This window comes from Solea solea, chromosome 21 (assembly GCF_958295425.1).
Source record: "Solea solea chromosome 21, fSolSol10.1, whole genome shotgun sequence".
In the NCBI taxonomy this organism is placed as follows: Eukaryota; Metazoa; Chordata; class Actinopteri; order Pleuronectiformes; family Soleidae; genus Solea; species Solea solea.
This window is the reverse complement of record NC_081154.1, coordinates 4,767,054-4,787,587: the sequence shown is the minus strand read 5'-3', so window position 1 is coordinate 4,787,587 and position 20,534 is coordinate 4,767,054. Positions and strand designations below refer to the sequence as shown.

General features: G+C 41.8%; 1 protein-coding gene across 9 annotated transcripts in view; it reads right to left on the bottom strand.

Moving 5' to 3' along the window:
- cacna1g (calcium channel, voltage-dependent, T type, alpha 1G subunit) overlaps nucleotides 1–20,534 on the bottom strand; it is a 219,363-nt gene that overhangs the window by 70,179 nt on the left and 128,650 nt on the right. For all 9 annotated transcript variants that reach the window (XM_058621890.1, XM_058621893.1, XM_058621889.1 and 6 more), the window contains exons 10-14: nucleotides 19,924–20,300; nucleotides 4,662–4,813; nucleotides 3,647–3,832; nucleotides 2,351–2,465; nucleotides 551–706 (exon numbers count right to left, since the gene is read on the bottom strand). In XM_058621890.1, the coding sequence (XP_058477873.1) occupies nucleotides 551–706; nucleotides 2,351–2,465; nucleotides 3,647–3,832; nucleotides 4,662–4,813; nucleotides 19,924–20,300 (986 nt within the window). The remainder of the gene's footprint in view (nucleotides 1–550; nucleotides 707–2,350; nucleotides 2,466–3,646; nucleotides 3,833–4,661; nucleotides 4,814–19,923; nucleotides 20,301–20,534) is intronic.

Below are 20,534 nucleotides of genomic sequence, written 5' to 3'. Positions count from 1 at the left end.
CGAGGGCGGGAGGAAGGGGTTGTGATAGAGGGAGTCTAGTCAGAGCCGACATAGTTTTCCTGTGATGTGCTTTATGGCATGAATACACCTGCACAATCGCAGGGTAATAATGAAGATGACTGCCGAGGTGGTGGGGAAACGAGTGGGAGGGTGACAGAGTGAGAGGAAGACGGAGAGAAGGAAACGAAACGCTGCAACAAGTGTGTGTGTGATCCAGTGTCCTCACATAACTCCCCACAGAGTGCAAAGAAACCTATAGGTTAATGAAAATAATGTGTTTGTCTTGTATTTTTGGCCATGAACATCCATATGTTAGATTAGTTTAAGCCTGCACTAAAAAATAAGCACCCCACTGAGTAATTTAGCCTAATAGTTCAGCCTCAAAATCTAGCTTCTGCAGCTCTTAGACTTCATGTAATAACATTATTTATGTTGAGGAAGCAAAAAAAAAACAAGAATTAAACAACATATTCAGACTAAAACGGCTCAATAACTGAGACTCTACTTGGTTATCTTTGTTTGCAACACTGTTTAAACTGTGGGATTATACCTCTGTCTGGAAACCTTCCACCAAGATGGCCACCAGCAAGTTGAAGAGGACGTAATTCCCGAAGGTCATGAGGGCGATGAAGTAGAGGGCGGCGACGGGAGTGGTGGACGCCATGCCGTTGTATAACACCTTGTTCCAGTCTTCCTGTGTGAGGATCTGGGGGCGAGAAGAGGGAAGAAAAGGAAAAACAGATTTTAGTGCCAGTAGTGAGTCTGCCAAGATTTACACACACACACACACTTCACAGTGAGTGACAGAGTTGTATTTGAATTGAAATTTCAACTTGAAAACGAATAATTGTTCAGCCAAACTCACGGAGAGCTAATCACTGCAATTATGTCTGACACGTTGAGACATTTCTGCACGCCACTCCAAAATCAGAATTCTGTGATATTTCATTTTGTCGCATTTATTTCTGTCTGAAAAACATAAATTGTAAGCGGAAAAGGCGGCCGCACGGGTGGAGCTTGCAGGTTTTCTCCAGGTTCTACAGGTTCTTCGGTTTCCTCCCACAGTCTTAGCAGATTAGCCAAATTGGACACTCTAAATTGACTGTAGGCGTGAGAGTGGATCGTTGTTTGCCCTGTGATGGACTGATGTCGCCCTATGTCAGCTACATGTGGAGGACAAAGCAGTTGAAGATGTGTGGACGGAAAGTTAGTGAGTATAGGGTGACGATACATTACACCAGGCAATCACATATGTGTCACCTTCTTTTATCCTATAATCTGCCCTCCACATGTGAAAGAAAGGGAGAATTTGTTTACTCCTGCGTGGCTTAGATTTGATTACATTTCCATTTAAAAATGATAATTAAAAAAAGGTTGGCCCCCGGAAATCTTCCCATTGTCAAATTTGGCCCTTGTTAAAAAAGCGTTGGACAGCCCCGCTTTGAACTCACAGTGTAACCCCCAAAATCCAGTGGTTGTGATGGCGTCTCTGATCGGTTTCCGAGCTGATACAAATCCATTTTATATAAGTGGCACTTCTATTTCTGGTGGAACGCCGCAGCAGAGCTGCATAAAGAGCTGTATGTGTTTACAACACATGCTGTACAGTGTTTTTCCGTGCGAGAAGTACCACAATAAAAGCCCAGTCTCGCGACTCCAGCTGTCCAGCCGTGCGGAAGCAGGCCGACGTGAGACACAAGCGGTGTAAATTGGTGGAGCTGTGTATTTTGGGGGGTAACGCCACAAAAATAGACATGTCAGTTCACATTTCTGCACACAGAGACGAGCTGGAAGTCCACATAGTCCCTGATCAGATGTTTCAGTCAATTATAAATGGGGATAAATGCCTCTCACACTATCCAACGCAGGAACCACCTATAGAGACTCCGAGTCACGAATCTGAGGTGACACCGATGCATGAAGCAAAAACTACTTAACCAACGTGAGGCGCTTGAAAAGGAAAATCCAATGACTGGATGAAACTGAGGGGAATAAATAAAGGGCGAGCAGCGAGGGAGAGGCAGAGAGCGGCTGCGAGTGGGAGGAGAAAATATTTGATGTGATATATTTTATTTATTCAAGAGGAAATTGTCTTCTCGGGCCTCTGAGTCGGGGCCAGGCTCGTTCAGCATCAACTACGCTGTTAAATGCTTGTTGGAACTTTGGCCGCTACAGTTTGATCACACAGGAAGTACAAACCACCACACGGTGGACAGACTTTCATTCCTTTAGGTCACGCTGCTGTAAAATTTTTATTAACTGCGTTTATTAAGTGTGAGGCTGCACTTAAAATGGCCATAACACGGTGCTGGTATTAGGTTACTTATCAGGAAATGGGTTTCGAGCTCACCTGGAAGACGGTCACGATGGCCCAGAGAAGAGAGTCAAAGTTCTTCCTGTCTGGCAGAGTGTCCTCGTCCCTCTCCGAGCCAAACTTGCAGCCAAACAGATGCATCCCCAGAATACTGACACGGGAAATGGGACAAAACAAAACAGGAAACAGAGGAGATAAATGTTTACACAAGGCCAACCCACTAAATAGAGGCAAATAAACTAATATTATTAGCTTAAAATCATTCTTATTGTCATTGTAATTCCCTAATCATACTTGCTTTGGTGGTATTTAATGAAGTTTAATGATATTTGTTGCGTAATTGTCATAAAAAAGCATTTCTGACCGAAATAAACAGCAAAGACAAAAAAAACACTGTGTATTCAGTGCTGTCTGCGAGGGAGTAAACAAACCCCTGACCCACAATGCACTGAGGCAAAAACTTTGCCAAAACAAAACAGATTGCAAGTGGAGTTCTCATGCCAGGTCCAAGTTCAGCACCATGGAGAGCGTCACAGCCGTGGCAGTCACAGAGAGACACCACTATTTTCCACTCCACTGAGGAAATGAAAGGAATAACTCAACAGATATTTCCCACAAGACACAACACGAGCACAGTCCTACTACAGAGGTGCAAAATCCTGTCGTTCAAGAAATTATGTTAACCGCACTCTCTATTACAGTTCATAAGCCCCATATTTCCTACCAGATAGTGGTTGTTTTCAAAATTTCACCAGTAAAAACAACGTAGTCCACGAGTTTTGACTTTCAACACAGTTATGTGGATATTCTGATGAGACCTAACATTCAAGTATGTTTTCCCATCATGCAACAGAACACTACTCAGTCCTAAACAGGTCAATTTCCCTAATTTTTTCCCTCAGTGGTTAAAACACTATGTACAAAATTACCTGAAATGTATTTTTTCTAATTCTATTTTTGTTCAAATTGCATGTGTGGTAACACAAGTGAGTGTGTTGCAGAAAACCTGTGTAACTCTAGTTTTTTGTCAAACTCGGCGACACTGCTTAACGAGGCAGAAAAAGAGAAACGCTGACAAAAAAAAGAGGGAATCGCTTCTCCTCGTCATCAGAGCGACTGATTCTTCCTGTCACTCGTCTGACCTCTGACCTCTGCCACTCACCGCTCTTTACTTCCTTGTCATATAGAACTAACCAGGTGCTCATCTACCAATTTTCTTTCAATTCCACACCTTTGTGCTTCCAATTCTATCAAGTCAATTTACTGATCAACCTCAATTAATTTCTCCTTCCTTCTCCATTTGGTTTGATCCCTTGCTCTAACCCTTGCTACCTGAAGATGAAGATGAAGAGCATGAGGAGCATGCAGAAGGTGGCCACGTTGTCCATGGTCTTCATCAGCACCACCAGCTGCCTCTGCAGTGCCGGCATGAAGCGCACCAACTTCAACACCCGCATCAGCCGGAAGGTTCTGAGCACCGAGAGGCCGCCGCCCTGCTGGCCAACAATCTCCCACACACTGAGAACACAAAAACACACACAGGGAAACATCATTAATTATTTAATATTATAGGACAAGATGTTGGTTCAACGCAAGGACAAAATATTAGACTAAGATTATAATCCTGGTTACAGATCAATGTTTAACTTATTTTGTTACCAGTAAATGAGTAAACTGTTATATTTTAGATAAATACAAAATAATTGTTTTTTATAAATGTGAATGGCATCAATTTACCTCAAATAATTTCCATTAAAGTACCATAAAAACACTTAAATCTAAAATAGGGAAACATTAAATAAACAAAGCTGTACAAACTATGTTGACATGATATTTGTATTCGGCAGAGTTTTAAATCAGTTATAATATATTCAGTTAATCCTTTGAGCCAAATTTGCAAGGATTTTCTTGTATTCCTGAAACACAATGTTGCGATGGATGGGAGGATAACCTGACTCTTAGAGAGCCCTAAAAAAATCAAATCCATCTATCCATCCATCCATCCATCTTCTACCACTTTATCCTCCACATGAGGGTCGCAGGGGGCACTGGTGCCAATCCCATCGGACATAGGGCGAAAGGAGGGGTACACCCTGGACAGGTTGCCAGTCCATCACAGGGCCACATAGAGACAAACCATTCACTCTCATGGTCAATTTGCCTAATCCCCAAATCTGCATGCTTTTGGACTGTGGGAGGAAACCAGAGAACGCGGAGAACCTGGAGAAAACCCACGCACACATGGGGAAAACATGCAAACTCCATGCAGAAAGGTCCTTGTTTTCTGACCGCGTTGCAAACCCAACCCCGGTCTTCTTTGTTCCAAAATCCTCGTCTCCAAACTCACCTAATAACCACGATGATGCCATCAAAGATATTGTAGGGGTTCTTGATGTAGCCAAAGGGCCCGTAAACCAAAACCTTCAACAGCATCTCCAGGGAGAAGAGGCTGGTGAACACGATGTTACTGATCTCCAGTGCATTGGTCAACTCATCAGGCTGGAGACACAGACAAAGAGAAGAGAGAAGAGGAAGACAGTGTTGATACACAGTACTGGAAATATAACGATGATGAGACCTGCAAAATCGCACAGCACCGCGTTATTATAACTGAAACAACAACACCTGCAGTGCCACACGTGCACGAAGCAATATGGCAGCGAATGAAATTCAATTCAAGTCTGACTAATCCGCCTATTCACACACAGCTACCTTCTGTCACACCGAATACACACTGAATGTGTCTGGAGCGTCTGCTCCGAGCTCATCAGAGAGTCGTGCTCTCGCTTACATCCACATCAAACAACTGGCAAGAGCTGTGCATGTGTGAGTGTGAGAGGGCGAGCATCTGAGCGTGGGTGTACCGCCTGAAAAAAAAAAGAGTGAGAGAAAAACAGGCAAACGAGAACAAGCAGACAGACAAGAGGCAGAACCTGATCCAAAAGATAAAAGGCGCAGCGAAATCCAAATGCGACACAGTATGTAAATCACTCGTCTACAGCCGGTGCTCGTAATTACCGGCGGAGGAGAAAGAGCCGATGGAAACGCTGTCATGTGCCTGTGGACTGTGGAACACCCCAGGCAGGATCCACCAGGCCTTTCATCTCTATGCATTAAACAGTTTACATAACTCAAATCATGGCATCACACGTACAAACACATTACACTAACATGACAGCGGATGGCGGGTGTTTAAGGCCTTATCTTTGTTTGCATGTTCTCCAACATAAATGTGTAAGTGAATGTGTAACATATGAGCGTGTGTGTAAATAGAGATGTCATCTTGGCAGAAACACTGTCTCAAAAGCAGAACCACGTACAGTAATGTAAACACAGAGCAGAGTGTGTGATGTAGCCTGTCCTGGTGGGCCTCCACCAATCACTGCACACCATGACTGTTTAAGCAGCGATTACTCAACTCTAGCAGAGAAATGAATACAGAGACTAACATCACCGGTTGATTGCAGCCGCTTCAGAGAACCAGGTCTACTGTTGCCACTATTGTTTCACTGATTTCAGGTCATATGAGTGAGTGCTTTTAAGAAATAAACATTGTAAATGCGGTAAAGTAAATACTACTTGATTTCGCAGAAAGGTTTTTGGAAACAAATATGAGGGAAACCCAATCTATAGCGAGCAGCACATTAGCCTATAGCATAACACGTGATGTGACACAAAGTCAAAAGTTGAAAAGTTTGAAGAGTGAGCCTGAAACTAAAACAAAAACACCTTTAAAAAGTCGACCTCGCTGCGCAAATGTAAATAAGTACATTTTCTCATCATCTCAATCTATTCTTTGAAATCTGGTGTTCCACAGGGCTCAACCCTAGGGCCAATTCAACCCTTTACAATTTAAACTCACATACTCCCTGATACTTGTGAAGTGGCATTTGATATTTCATTTAATTCAAACCAAAAACCAATTTATATATAAAATCTTGTATATTTATGCATTTTATGTCACCAACATGTTAATTAAGAAAAATACACTACAACATAAGGCTAATGCTTCAGCTAAATTGGATAAAAGACTGCAAACAAATGCATTAACAAGCAGCAGATTAGCCTAGCATGGAAACAGCTAACCTTACTCTGTCTAATGTCAATATCATTCTTAAATATCACTGAATATGCTATAAAAATATGTGGGCATCATGATGGTGCAGTGCTTAGCACACAGCAAGAAGATTCTTGGTTCGAGTCCCAGTTCAACCAGTGGCTTTCTGTATGGAGTTAGCATATTTGAGCATGTTTTCTCAGTTTAATTTACAGCTGAACAATATAATATAATACTTTTTTTATTCCGCAGTGGGTGAATAGCAAATTCCCTGGATGTAAACATTGTTGTAGATAGTTTTACAGGTGGTGTTGAGAGGCATTTTGTCAATCTTAATGTTGCCATGCTAACTTAGCATGCTAACCTACACAAGTAGCTCTATTCTTTGATACAGACATTAGCAAGAACTTGAACTTGTTAGGTTTGTGTAAAACAACCAAAGGCTACAGGAAACTTCACTAAGACTTGTTCCAAAAAGCTTGACACTTTTAAGTCGTTGCTCTGTGTTAAGTCATTATTCCCACAAGGAATGATGACATGAATTTAGCTTCAGGCAAAGAGTCCAACATCACCGAGGCCCATTATTACACCATAACTCACTGGGTGAAACTTCAAAACTGAATTTTACTGGCTTTTTCCAGAATAACAGCAAACTTGTAGTCACTGCAGCTTTTAACAAGTCCTCATATCTCTGTATTTAATAGTTCGTAATTATTTTTTTCAAAGTAACCTAAATGACTTGTGCTGTACTTGACTGCTGCATCTAAGGCTTACAACACTGAAACTAATTGGCTAAGGTTGAGGAAAGATCATGGTTGGCGGGAAACATAATGTGAGCAGCAATCCAGGGTCAAACTATCTGCATCAGCAGGGCCTTAATTATCGCTTAAGGGGCCACTGGGGCAGTAAGAACACCCGGTTAGCATAAGTAATTAAGGCGATTACAGATGTATTTATGTAAACATAATATAATTGTTTTTGAATATATAACTGAGATTAAAGAAATATGCTTTGAAAGCTAGACAATCATATTTTTATTCCTTTTTTTTCTTTTATGATGTAATATACAGTATGTGTTTACTCCAGAGGCGATTGCTCTAAGCCAGTATGAGAAGCTCTGCTTCCTCTAAAATGTCATCAATTAATGGGTCAATCATGTACTGTTGTATTTACATTTCATTGTTAAAAGTGACTAGTAAGAGTGGGGGGCAGAATTTATGCATAAATAAATTAAAATCACCACGTCTGTGCTTCTTTTAAATCGTATTTATGCAATTTTGTTCTGTTGTGCACAGTTTGACTGACAATAATAAAGTCTAACATACAGTGACCATAAAACAGCAACACAACATTACACATGCTCAATAAAGAGCCACTCAACCAGTGGCAGTTGCTGGTGTTTGAAATGGGGAAGCTCATTTCAGGCCCATTATTGATGAATAAATCTTTACATAAATTGTGCAAACAAATGCGATAATTGTGTAAAACTGAAATTATATGTGTATATGTACAATTAAAATTATTTATATCGCCGAGCATATAACACACAGCGAGCAACTATTCTGCAGTGAGACTTCACTCGCAAAATCCACACAGGACTGAGGCATAAAGGCTCCGCTGTCGTGTGTGTTGCTGCAACGCTGTCAATCAAAAACAGGTTCCGCCTTTCAGGCAGTTCCTCCAATCATCGAGCCCCACCCCCTGCTCCACTGACTCCCAGAGAAGCTGAGCTTCCGTGGAGGTGACGAATGACGAGCCATCCTTCTGAACGCACTTGTGACACGTACTAATCTTGTTCTAGCTCCCATTTAGTATTAAAATGTAATACAACATTTTAGAAGAAGCTGAGCTTCCCTTGCTGTCTAATCACCGCTGCACTGAACTTTAAGCTGTCGACGGAATCGTTGTAAAATCCTTGCAATTAACATTTTCTTTTGTCACAAATATGGTAAAAAAAAAAAAAAACTTAAACTGCAAGAAACTCAGTGAGCACAAGTTCAAATTCAGTGTCACTGCTATTTAAAGGTGTCAACTGAAAAGGCGACAGATAATTGTACGGAAAAATAAGTGAGATGAGGTATGATCATGTAGCTATGCTAAAAGGGCGCTGTGGAGGATATGTAAAGGCTGACATCTTCCCCCTCCTTGTTATGAAATAATAATTTGCCCAAGGGCTGCAGCTCAGCTCCTGCCAGTGAACCTCACTTCCTGAAAAACAAGCCTTGCTCTGTTTCATCTCGCATCTCACCTCGCTGTCTGTGTGCCTCGTGTCTCGCACCGAGCTCGCAGATGCGGACACAAAATTCGATTGTTTGATCCCATTGGCTTTATTGTGTCCATTTTGGAAGCGGTGAGTCCTTCGTGTGTGTGCGCACGCTCTCACTGATTCATCAAGAGAGGTTCAAAGGGTAAACAAAGGCAGGGACACTTGGATGTTTGTGCGTTCTCTGTCAGATGAATGCCCTCACACACAGTTATGTGGAAACACACAGACACACAGCACGTGCACTCACATCCACAGGCCACACACATAACCCCACACACTGAGGTCTATTCCCACACTTATTACCATGTAAACATACTGTATGCACAACGTATTTGTCTAATAATTAATGCACTTGATAAGCCAGGACCAGAAGTACAATTTTTATGAGGTGAGACTTGGACTGCAGACATCTGGCCTTAAGACTGAGGTGTTGGTCATTATTTCCCCCCCAACTGTTTCTGCTCTGCTATTGTTTCAGCCTGTATATGAGACATTCCTCAGACATCATGCAAGATTACTGCAGCAGAATAGCACCATAAAAGTCTTTCTCACACAAAGAAAAGCACACAAGAGACACCAAGGTTAAAAAAATAAATACAAAATACACCCACGGCACGACGGCGCAGACACGACAAACACAGCCGTTAGCTCATCAAACAGGAGGAATTTCCTAATTGACTGATGACCACTGAGGTGTGTTTACAACCCAGAGAGAGATAGATGTGTCCAGTGGTATGAGTTTATAAGTGACAAAGACATCCCCCCTCCCCTAATTGCTTCCTTCGATGGTCGTGTCCTGGGTAATGAGGCTGAAGGAGCATTAGGAGGCAAAGTGTGTTAGATGAGGAATAGTGTAATCTGGTTAGTGCAAATGTAATGTCACCTAATCTGATGTGATCTAATCTAAATGGGATGCTGCGTCCCGCTCCGCTCCAGACTGTCAATGATGCAGCACCGCGTCTGGTATGCGTGTGTGTGTGTGTGTGTGTGTGTTTGTGTTAGATTAATCAAGTGGTTTGCTCAGGCATGCCACAGAAGAGGACATTTCAAGCATGAGAAGAAGAATATTTCACTCCCCATTATTGTTGGTTTGTTGGTTCTGATTTAAAAACAGTGACAAAAATGATTTGTTTCAATTGGACACTTGGATGATCTGCATTAACATTGTTTTATTAACAATAATAACAATAATAATAATAATAACAATAAAAATAACAATAATTAAGGATGTAATACTAAATGAGAATGATAATGATGTCTCTTGGGTTGACCAGGGCAGCACAGAAGCTACAGAAGGTCAATTATGGCCTCCGATTATTCCCATTTTAACACATATTAAACAAGATGTCTGAAATTCACTGAGTCTGAAGGTAAAATAAAAACAAAATCACAAACAAAAACAAATTTGACCTGTCCAAATGCAAATAATTAATCATTTTCCTAAATGTCAAACTATTCTTTTAAATCTGGTGCTCCACAGGGCTCAAACCTAGGCCCATTGCTGTTTACAATTTACTTTGTGAACTGTCGTTCAGTAATATAATATTAAATTTGATTGAATTGTAGTATATTTTATTCAAACAAACCAAACCCATTTACATCTTAATCTCACATTGGCATGCATTTTATGTACTACACTACAACATAAGGGTAATACTTAAGCTGAAATTCCTCTACTTGTCCTGCTGTCTGTAAAGATAATTATGTTGTATTTAATATCACATATATCTACTAAAATGGATCATATTAAAAGTAAAAAAGTAAAAAATAGTTTAAAAAAAAAACAGCACAAATTTTGTACTGTTAATATTTTACTTAAAAGTAAGTCAAATATTGTGGTTAGAAAACAAGCATAAAAAGGGAATTTGAGAGCAGGAGCCAGAAAGTATAAGTTGTTAAATGTAGGCAGTATGCTACTTGACATCCATTGAACCAAGAAATAAGTGAATCGAACATTTGATCACCTCATTGATTCTCTTCATTTGACTTCAATGGCTTCAGGACTGGAAAAGCCCATCCTGTATAAACCAGGATTAGAAGCTACTGCTGTTTTTTTCTCTCTCTGTCTCAACACTGTACAAATTATAAAAACACTTTTCTTATGCCTGACTTGGAGGGCGGCCAGTGTCTTCAGATGCCAGGTCTGTATTCCTCAGACAAGGCAAGAATAAAAGCTGAATAGATACCATGTCGGGGTGAAGGAAACCATCTTTCCACTGTCTTTTTTTTTAGTGTGGAAAATAGGAGACATTTTTTAGTGCACGTGTGAAATACAGAATAGAAAACACACCGACATAGACACGGTGTAAAAACACTCAATCCTCATGACTAAACCTAATCCTACCTCTTAAAATGTAATTGTCAGGGTGGGTTTGTTATGAAGCGAGACAAAAACAGAGAGGGGAACGTGGCTGAACCGGAGGATAAAAAACTTTCATTTCACAACAGCCCTCAGTCAATCACTGACGAGACCTCACTGTCAAATCTGTTCTTAAATCTTAATTCTACAATCACACACATCTGTGTTTGTTAATGCTCTTTTATCCACACAAAGCTCCTGTTAAGCTCTCTGAGGGATTCAAGATCTCACGTTTTATTTGTCCAAATACTTACAAGACTTCCCTAAACTGCCGCAGCTTATACGGCTTCTGAGTATGTTAGCATTTGACTATTGCCATAGATTTTTCTTGAGTTAATAGCTTAAGACTTAAGAAGTTCAGTCAACCAGAAATGAATTACTTCTGCTTGTGCTGAGATGAACGTAGCTGAGCTCCGTAAACCATCACTGCAAGACGGGGTGAAAGTTTAGCTGGGAATATCTTCACTTGACATAAGTGACATTCTGTCCTTAAAGGTCCAGCTTGTAAAATGTGACAGAAATTGAAGACAGAAATAAAGTACTTTTTTGCAAGAGCCCACAGTTTTAATGCTAACTGAAGGCTACATAGGTTCTTGATCCTATTGATAAAGTAAACACATCCCCATTAAGTCACAAAACAGGATCAAACGTTTAAAGACTGGCTCTCAGCACTTGTCGTTCACAACTCAGTCAGTTGAGTTCAAAGTCAGTTGTCAAACCATGGGTTAGGTTGATGAAGTGACCCCGAAGTAACCTCAGCTCACTTTGTGCAGCTACAAACTGAATCTATAATCATGTTGATACGAAAAGGATTCCGCAGCAACAACAACAACACTTTTTTACGAAACAGGAAGAACTACATCTCAGCATCTTCTCCCCTGACACCTCTGTCTTCTCTGTGCTTCTGAACATTTCCTCAAGCTATTCTGGCATCAGCGTTCATCAGGGGAGTGGAAACGGGCTGACAAGAGAGCTTTAGAGGAAAGGAAGCAGGGAAGAAGAAGAGCAGGCTGCCACTGTGGCCATAAAGACAAGGGGAAGTTTCCTCTATATAGTTCGAGAGACGTTGACCTTCCCCAAGTAAATAGACTACGGGCTGTGTCGCATATTTGGCAGACACACAACTATTCCATCAGCTCCACCATAAATGGCAATGCTCTTAAACTGCACGGAGAGACAAAGCAGACGCCGTCTCTTCTCGCTTGTCCAAGCCGTCCACCTTCACTTCTCAGCCCCTTTGACCTTTCACCTCCACGTCCTTACACTCTGTCATCTCTATCCAACACTCGATTGAATCGTCCTTTTTATCCCTCCGTGTCTGTGTCGCACATACATTGACACTTGGTGGTACACAACCTCGCCAGTGGAAGCACGTATGTCTCCATATGTAGTGTTTGTGTGAGTTTGCATTAAAGGAGATAAGAAGCGGACAGGCTGATCTGCTGTGTGTCACGGACAGTGAGGGTTCGGGCCCTGGAGCTGCTCACACACCGACAAATTGTGTGTGTGTGTGTGTGTGGATGTTTGGTATCTGTCGCGGTCCAATCCCAGTCGTACATGACAAACACGTAGTAGGGGAGAGTGTGTGTTTGTGTGCAAATGCAGAAATTCAGGAGGTAAAATGTCAATATTTGTTGTTATTATAGGATTAAAAGTTTTGAGCAGTGGCTTCTGATCATTTCCTGTTATTATATATAATAACGAATGAAAAGAAGAACATTGAAATAAACTGCAGCTTTCTCAAACTGGAAGTACATCTGTTGTGTCTCACTGCTCTACTATTAAAAACATACTGTAGTAATGATAATATCTACAATGTATTCAATTTGACGGGTGTCTTGTCTCATGTTGTCCCACAGCCAACATTAAAGTAGTGTAGATTAGCGTACAATGTTTTCTGTTAATAATTAATTCTATTAAGTTTCCATTATGCTCATTAAACATATTTAATATTCAGTTTCATTACAAATAATTGAACATAAAGTGGAATTTAAAGTTTCTTTGGGGGAGGATCCAAATTCTTTGACATAATTAGAACATTAGTAATGCAATATTACTTTCCCTTTTAACTAGTGACTTTTTCAATGAAGAAACTCAGTTAGTAACTCAGTTACTTTTTGTAACTAGAAACTATAATCTCTGATGTGCAGCACTTTGATCAGCTTTGATCAAGTGCTTTATAAATGAAGTTGGATTGGATTGAATTGAATTGGATAACTAAAAAAAAGTGTGCAACACTGATAATAACTGATATCTAGTCAAATCAGATCAACCTATTGCAGGAAAAAACTATAATTCATATGATCAATTGGTCAAAAACTGTCCAGTGGTATCTATAGAGGGAAAGTTGATGGTACAACTTGTAATGACTGAAATGGACACGGGTTTTATTGGATCCAGCTCTTTCTACTTCTACTTTACTTTGGCCGTGTACATGATGACGTTGCATCTTTTCAGATATGATTTTATTCTTCTCAGTGCTCTAGCAACAACGCCGATTTATTTATTTGCCGTTGACCTTTAAAGAGGGATTGAAATGTAACCACAATAACATATTTTGTGTGTAGTTTTTCCTGCTTCTGAAGCATTGTTTTCTGACACATCGGTGTACGTGACGTCAAAATGACAGAGAGGGGAAACAAAGAGACACTGTCCTGATTTACCCTCAAGGTCTAAAGTAGGTGTAGGTAAACTGTCAAAGAGCAGATTCAACTGTTTTTGCACGTTTCAGCTCATTCTTTTCAAAATTTGGCAGCTCACAGTTTCACTGCTTTTGATTCACTCTCACTGCCCGCGTCCTCGTCTCCGGCTGCAGCTGCTTTTACTGAAAAGTCTCCGCGGCCAACACAATGAGCTGGTCCCGATTCTGTTTGCATTTAGTCTCCGCCTGCACAGACATTAGGAGACACATGTAAAGTCTCAGGAAGTTGGAGACAGATTTGATTTCCCCCCGCTGACAGTCGTCCCCCCCCTCTTGCAAATCCACGGATTCCACCAGGAAGTGCGGCAACAAAGAGCATAAACGAAGAAAAACCCGACGCAAGACTTGCAAAACATTCGGTTGAGCCAGGAAGGAAACACGTTCAACATGTTCCCCGTGTTTTCGTGAAGACAGTTTCTTACCTTTAATCTGAGATACAAGCAGGATTTGCGAGATGGCAACTGTTGAACTTTAAAATGACATTTTCAGTAACGGGAAAAAATATGACGTTCCAGTACACAAATGTCGTACTCGTGTAATCAGACATTAGAGAAATGACTGCGTGTCCCCAACTATTGCAAACATCTGTCAGCGGGGACACGAGTCTTAATATTTCACAGTCAACAAGAGCATCGGGTTTCAAACTGGGATTTAAAGTTGACTGGATGCCGCTCCGTACACCGCTTTTGACGTCCCACTAATTAAAGTCAGAAGACAGTCTGATGAGAAATCAACCAAACCAAATCTGATATTATTTCAAAGTTGTTGTTTTTTATGTGTGTGTGTGGCAAAAATATTACCATCTGCATCCAGAAACACTGATTCATACACGTGCGAACACACAGCTGCAGAGAATCAGTGCGTCCCCCTCTGCCAGATACACACACACACACACACACACATCCTGCTCGCATGGAGCATAATTCACAATTAATAAGCGCATGATATGTAATTATTGCGAGCGCAGCACGGACGCTGAGCGGCCTTTACAGATCGTCCTTGAAATTTGATTCACTTTGCACCTGGTGTGTTGGCCCAGGTCTGCATGCCTTCTCCGTCGTTTACCGCACGGGGTGGAATCTTAGCGTGTCAAGACCCTCCTCACGACACACTCAGAACCATAAATAAACAATACATATTTGTCCAATCTGTAGTGTGCCCTCTTAAGGACCTTTTCTGGGGTAAACACTGTCAGGACCTGTAGTCCTCATGGAGGCTTAACTCTAGCCCTAATGAGGTAGCTAATTTCTGAGATTTTTAATTGTGGTTAGGTTAAAGTTAGGCCTTAAAGGAATACTTCACCAATTTGCATTTAGCTTTGTATTAAAAGAACAGGGGTAGTACTTTTGAAAATTTTCCCCTGAGTTGAGGGATAAGTTCATTCTTTTCTTTGGTCCTGTTAGCGTAGCTGTTAGCAACTTTGGCGGACACTGTTTACATTCTGGGAATGAGGTCCCGCCATCGTGGTGTGGAGTTAGCGTTGCAGTTTCAAGCCTCGGACCAAGTGTCACTGGTGGGCACGTAACAAAAAAAAGAATGAAGATATTTAAATCGGTAAAGTATTCTTTTAACTGGTTATGGTTAATTGTACGGATAACACTTTGTTTAGGCTGCCCAAAGAAATGAAAGTCAATGCAGTGTCCTAAGAGGAACAGGTGCACAAACCTGCCTGTGTTTGTATCATAGATGGAGGACTGGGGACTGAAAAACTGGTCAATCAATACAGGTGTCATCCTTACACGGCTGATTTTTTGGAAGCAACACTTTTTGTTTTTTTACCCCTAAACACAAACCCAGACTCACAAATGCATAGGAAGTTTTATCTCTATCTGTCAGAGAGGCGTACGGGTTTAAGATTATGGCAATGATAGCGACTCCAATCTTTGATTTTTCCGCTGGCTGGAGGCCAAAGCAGGATAAAAATAAATAAAGACAGACTGTATCGAGCAATTTAATTGTGCGATACTGGTGTAGGAAGCCATACAGCCCCCCAACCACTAGGGGCTGTATTTAATGTCTCATATCCGGCCAGCATGGCAGTATACTGGGTTATCTGACATCATCTCACAAACCGTTTTCTACTGTGCTTGGGTTTAAGTTTTGTTTTGATTTGTTTAAAAGGAAATGACAAAATGAGCGGACACTGGAAGAAAATAAATCGCTGGTCGTGATTTATATCTGAGTGCACGTAAAAAACAACACCAGGAAACAATACTTACATACTTAATTGTATTAAACCCTTTTGGAGGATTGCCGAGAATTTGACTGTATGTATCCCACTAACAAACTGCCGGCTGTTCCAAATATACAATGGATCGTATTTGGTAGCATTTTACCGCCAATTAGTGGTCGGAGTGGAAACTAAACCTGGCTGATGAAAGTGGGAAGTGTTGACTCGCAGATACACACAGATTTTGGCTGCTAATGTTGGGAGACTCTCCACATTTGAGGTAGGTTGTTGTATTCCTAATTGCATACGTTGAAATAAGTACGTTTTGTGCTGCTGTTTCACAGTAAAAGCTCTATGGAGACGATTATTTGCTACTCAGTAGATCGTGGATCAGTGGTGTTGTGGTTAATTTAGAGTTGTGTGTAGCATTGGAGTCAGTAAGGGCGGCACAGTTGTGGAGGTGGTGTGTGTGTGTGTGTGTGTGAGTGTGGAAGGTTTTCTGGCTTCCTCCCACAGTCCCACACAGGTTAGTGGGAGACTCTAACGCCGCCATAGGTGTAAATGTGAGAGTGAATGGTCGTCTCTATGTCATCTGGGATGGGTTCCAACTCTCCCCACCATCATTAAAGTATAAACAGTATAGATAATGGGTGGAACTGGAGTCAATATCCAAAATTTGATTTGCGCATCACTGAAGCGACTTAAAGACGTTGTAAAGACCACTGTAAAATACTGTAAACCACTTCTGGAAGTATTTTACTCCGCGGCCGTGACAGGCATTGTAGTTTTAGGCAATGACTTATCTCTCGAGGGCCAACTTGCTGCTTGAGTGCATTATAGGCGTGGTACACCTCTTTGGTGTCGAGATTTGTTGGGGGGAACAAAGAGTCTAAGAAGAAAGACTTTAAGTGGAGCCGGTATATCAGAAGTCCCTGATTTTACTTGACCCAGGGTCCCAATTAAATCATGTTTCTGCTAAGGGATTTTACTGAGGATGTGCAAAAAGCACACTTTACCAGACTATAGGCAACAGTTTAACAGTTGATTTGAATTATTATGTGCAAATGAGACCATTACACCCATCACCACACGAGCAATTACTTGCTAAGGGGGGCACTCTCATTTGTAAAGCACTCAGCGTGACTTTTACTTAATCCCTTTTTCTTCTCCAAACTGAAAATCCCTTATAGTTTAGATCATGTGGAATCAGAGCAGCTGTAGGGGGAAAAAAACCCACAGACATCACAAACCACTTCAACAAATCAAACACCCAGTCAAACCTCTAGCCAACACATCAGTAAGACGACTTCCCTTCAGTGCATGCCGCATGGTGCTGAGCACAGAATGGCAGGTTGCATCAAATCAAGTCAATCTAATAGACCTCACTGGCAAATATATTGAAATCCCACTTGCATTGACATAATATGTTGACTCCACAGTTGGGAAAGACTTCAAGGACTCTGTTTTTGATGGACTAAGTGTGACAGTAATCAGTTTTCAGCCTGTGCAGCGCTCCCGACCACAGAAGGTGAAACCACAGAGCTGTGTGTTGCAGTGGCAGCAGCAGCGGCAGCAAAGAGCTCCGAGTGCAAAAAAGAAAGTACAGACAGAAAACTTGGCTGCGGGACGTATGGAAATCAAAACCTCCTCTGCAGCCTCTCCTCCATGTGGACGGAGTTACAGAGACAAACACAGGCTTAGGGATCCTTGTGTCTATTTGATGTCGACGGGCTTACAATCAATGAAGCGTCTCCGCAAAGTTTTCAGCAGCCTGTCGGGAGACTGGAGGGATCCATGTTACTCAAACTAGGAAAAGAGCATTTGGAGGAAAGACAAAAGGTGGGGAGGAGAAAGAGGAAGGTGAAGATGAAAGTGTAAAAGAGAATGAAAGAAAATAAGGAGACGACAAAAGAAGGGGAACAAGGAAGAGCAATGAAAAGGGGTGTGTGTGAGGATTCTAGGCATCTGGATATGTTTATCGGTACCGGGTCAGGGATTGAAAAATAACCCCATAAAACCTGGCCAGGCTTCCTAGATTTCCTAGTACACACCTCCACACACACACACACACAAACACACCACTTGTGTCCCTTTTCCTTGTGTTATGTAATTTCTATAAACAATCGCACGTGCCAAAAAAATACAACACACAAGCCACATGTGCTGATTCCTTCCTGCATTGGGCAAAAAACTCAACTTGTCATTTCATATGAACCGAGCTGTGCCAACATGAATTTTTAAAACAATATGCAAATTAAAGCGTGACGGCACTCTTACAAACAGATCTTCACCTTCTCCGTCCAAATAGTAGCATTTTCTCTGAAAATATATCCTATAATTTGACTTTGTTTATTACATTTCAGAAGGAAATGACCAGTATGATAGGCCGCGGTGGATTCCACTCCGGTACTGACCTGCGCCTGTGGCTTGGGTATCAGCCAAGACGTGACTGGTCCACATTCAATAAGGGTTTCTTTGTCATGTCTTATTATAACGTCCTGGTTCTCTTCCACGCTGAGCTGCCAGCTCTGTAGCCACAGCAATCTCCTGAATGAGAAACCGGTTTTTCATGCAGTGAGGTTTCAGGAATTAAAATGGGGCGGAAATAAGAGAGAGTTCTGGCACCGGATCAACACTTAAGTTTAGATACAGGAATCTGATGGCACGTCCCATTACTGGGACCAAGAACTCTTTTAAGTTATGGAAATTTCTATATCTTATCTATATTAACTTTTCTCCAGTGTTCCTTCAGCCTTATTTTGTTATTCACAGTCTAATGTGAGCGATGTATTGTTTTCGTGGACGTGGAATTTGTGCATTGCAATGTAACGAACCACTCAGAATCATGTGATCGGCAAATTTCGTTGGTTGAGATGCTTAGTGTGGAGCATGTCATAAGGCCTTGAGGCACTAAGATGCAATATTTATGCTTAAGGAAAGTTGAAAAAGGGTCAAATGAGACCAAACACTGCAGGAATGTGAAGTGGCTTTGACTGTATCTAGATCCATTTATACCAGCACTTAACATTCACATGGTAGTAGATCTTGATTCAGGTCACATTTTCTTGTGTAAACTCAAACAAGCCCAAGAGAAAAAGGACCAAACCTGACCCCAAATTCGACAAGGACTCTGTTTTTTATTCCTATTCAGTAGATATGAACAACCAACCTGAATGAACTAGACCTGATTGCTATGTCCAAACCAGGGCCAAACCCTTCATTTTTTATCTACATGCAGTTTCTGGCCTTTTTTATTTTCCCTTGATTGATTCATTTCAGTTCTGTCTGCGTCTCAATATGGTCTACAAATGTCAGATTTATAGATGCAATATAGAGAGAAGTCAATTGCAGTTTTCCTTGATAGCCATTGTAAGATAAGACAGCAGGAGGAGGAGGAGGAGGAGGAGGAGGAGGAGTTCAATGACCTTACAAACTGCCTGATGGAGACTGTGCAGCTCACATTGACACATTAGTGAGGTCTGATCGCAATGAGTGTCAGATGAACTCCAGATGTGGCTGATTAGATCGCACTGCCAACCCCGTGTGTTCTGCACGCATTTACACCTCACGTTATCACGCCTCATTTGCGAGCGAGATACGTTATCGCGATACAGACTGCAGGTTAATTTCAAGTGTTAAAAAAAAAAAAAGAAAAGAAAAGAGAAATGACCCCCGAGATTGAGATTGAATCAAGACAGTGAGAGAAAATCTCTGTCAGATGTCACTCTCCGTTTTCCTCCGTCTTCCATACTCTCCCTCTCGTTCTGACTCTCTGGCTGCAATTACTCTTGTGTAAACAAAAAGAGACCAGAGAGAGAAAACAGGAATTCCAGTTGGGCCTGTGGGAGCAGTGCAGCTTACACAATCCCAAAGAGTGACACACAAAGACCCAGATGATCTATGAGTTAAGATAGTACCATTATTTATTATGTTTCTCTGACTGCCCTTTATGAATCAGTCTGAATTCCCATTCGGAAGTTTGAAATAACCATAAAAACCGCTGCGTTCAACCACACGTACACACACACACACACACACAAATGCATGTACACTAACCTGTTCATGGTACTCGATTCCCATGCTTAGAGTATTGATCAGGATGGCGATCATAATCCCACGTCCAAAGTACTTGCTGTCGACGATCTTCCGGAAAGTGTCGCACACCAGCCTCCAGAAGTGAACCACCCTCGCCGCTGTTTTGCCCAGGCTACAGTGCTTCTTTTTGGGCTGCCGGCTGTCCCTCCTGTCCCTGTGGTGGACGTCCTGGGTGAACTCGTACACGCCCTCGCTGTCGGAGTCACCGGGGGTCTCGTTGCCCTCCGATTCGTTAGCCAGGGCCTTGGCACAGTAGGGGCAGCTCTCGGGATCCAGCGTGAAAGCGGCCGTGTCGATGGCGCTGAGGTCGCGGGCCGACAGCTGGCTGGAGAGCTGGGCTGCAACAGAGCGAGAAGGGTCAGATGCTGAAACCGAGAGAGGGGGACACGGCAGTTTTTCTGATGTGAGACGTGAATTTCTTATTCGATAACAAAAGCGTGCAGTGAACACAAACATTTTTGGACAGTTATGTGTTTGTCAGGAGTGTGTTGAAAGGCGAAGGGGAATATTTGTGGTAAATGAGTAAGGACTTGTCTGCACAGCCTATCTGGCTGGCATCGACCATTTCCACC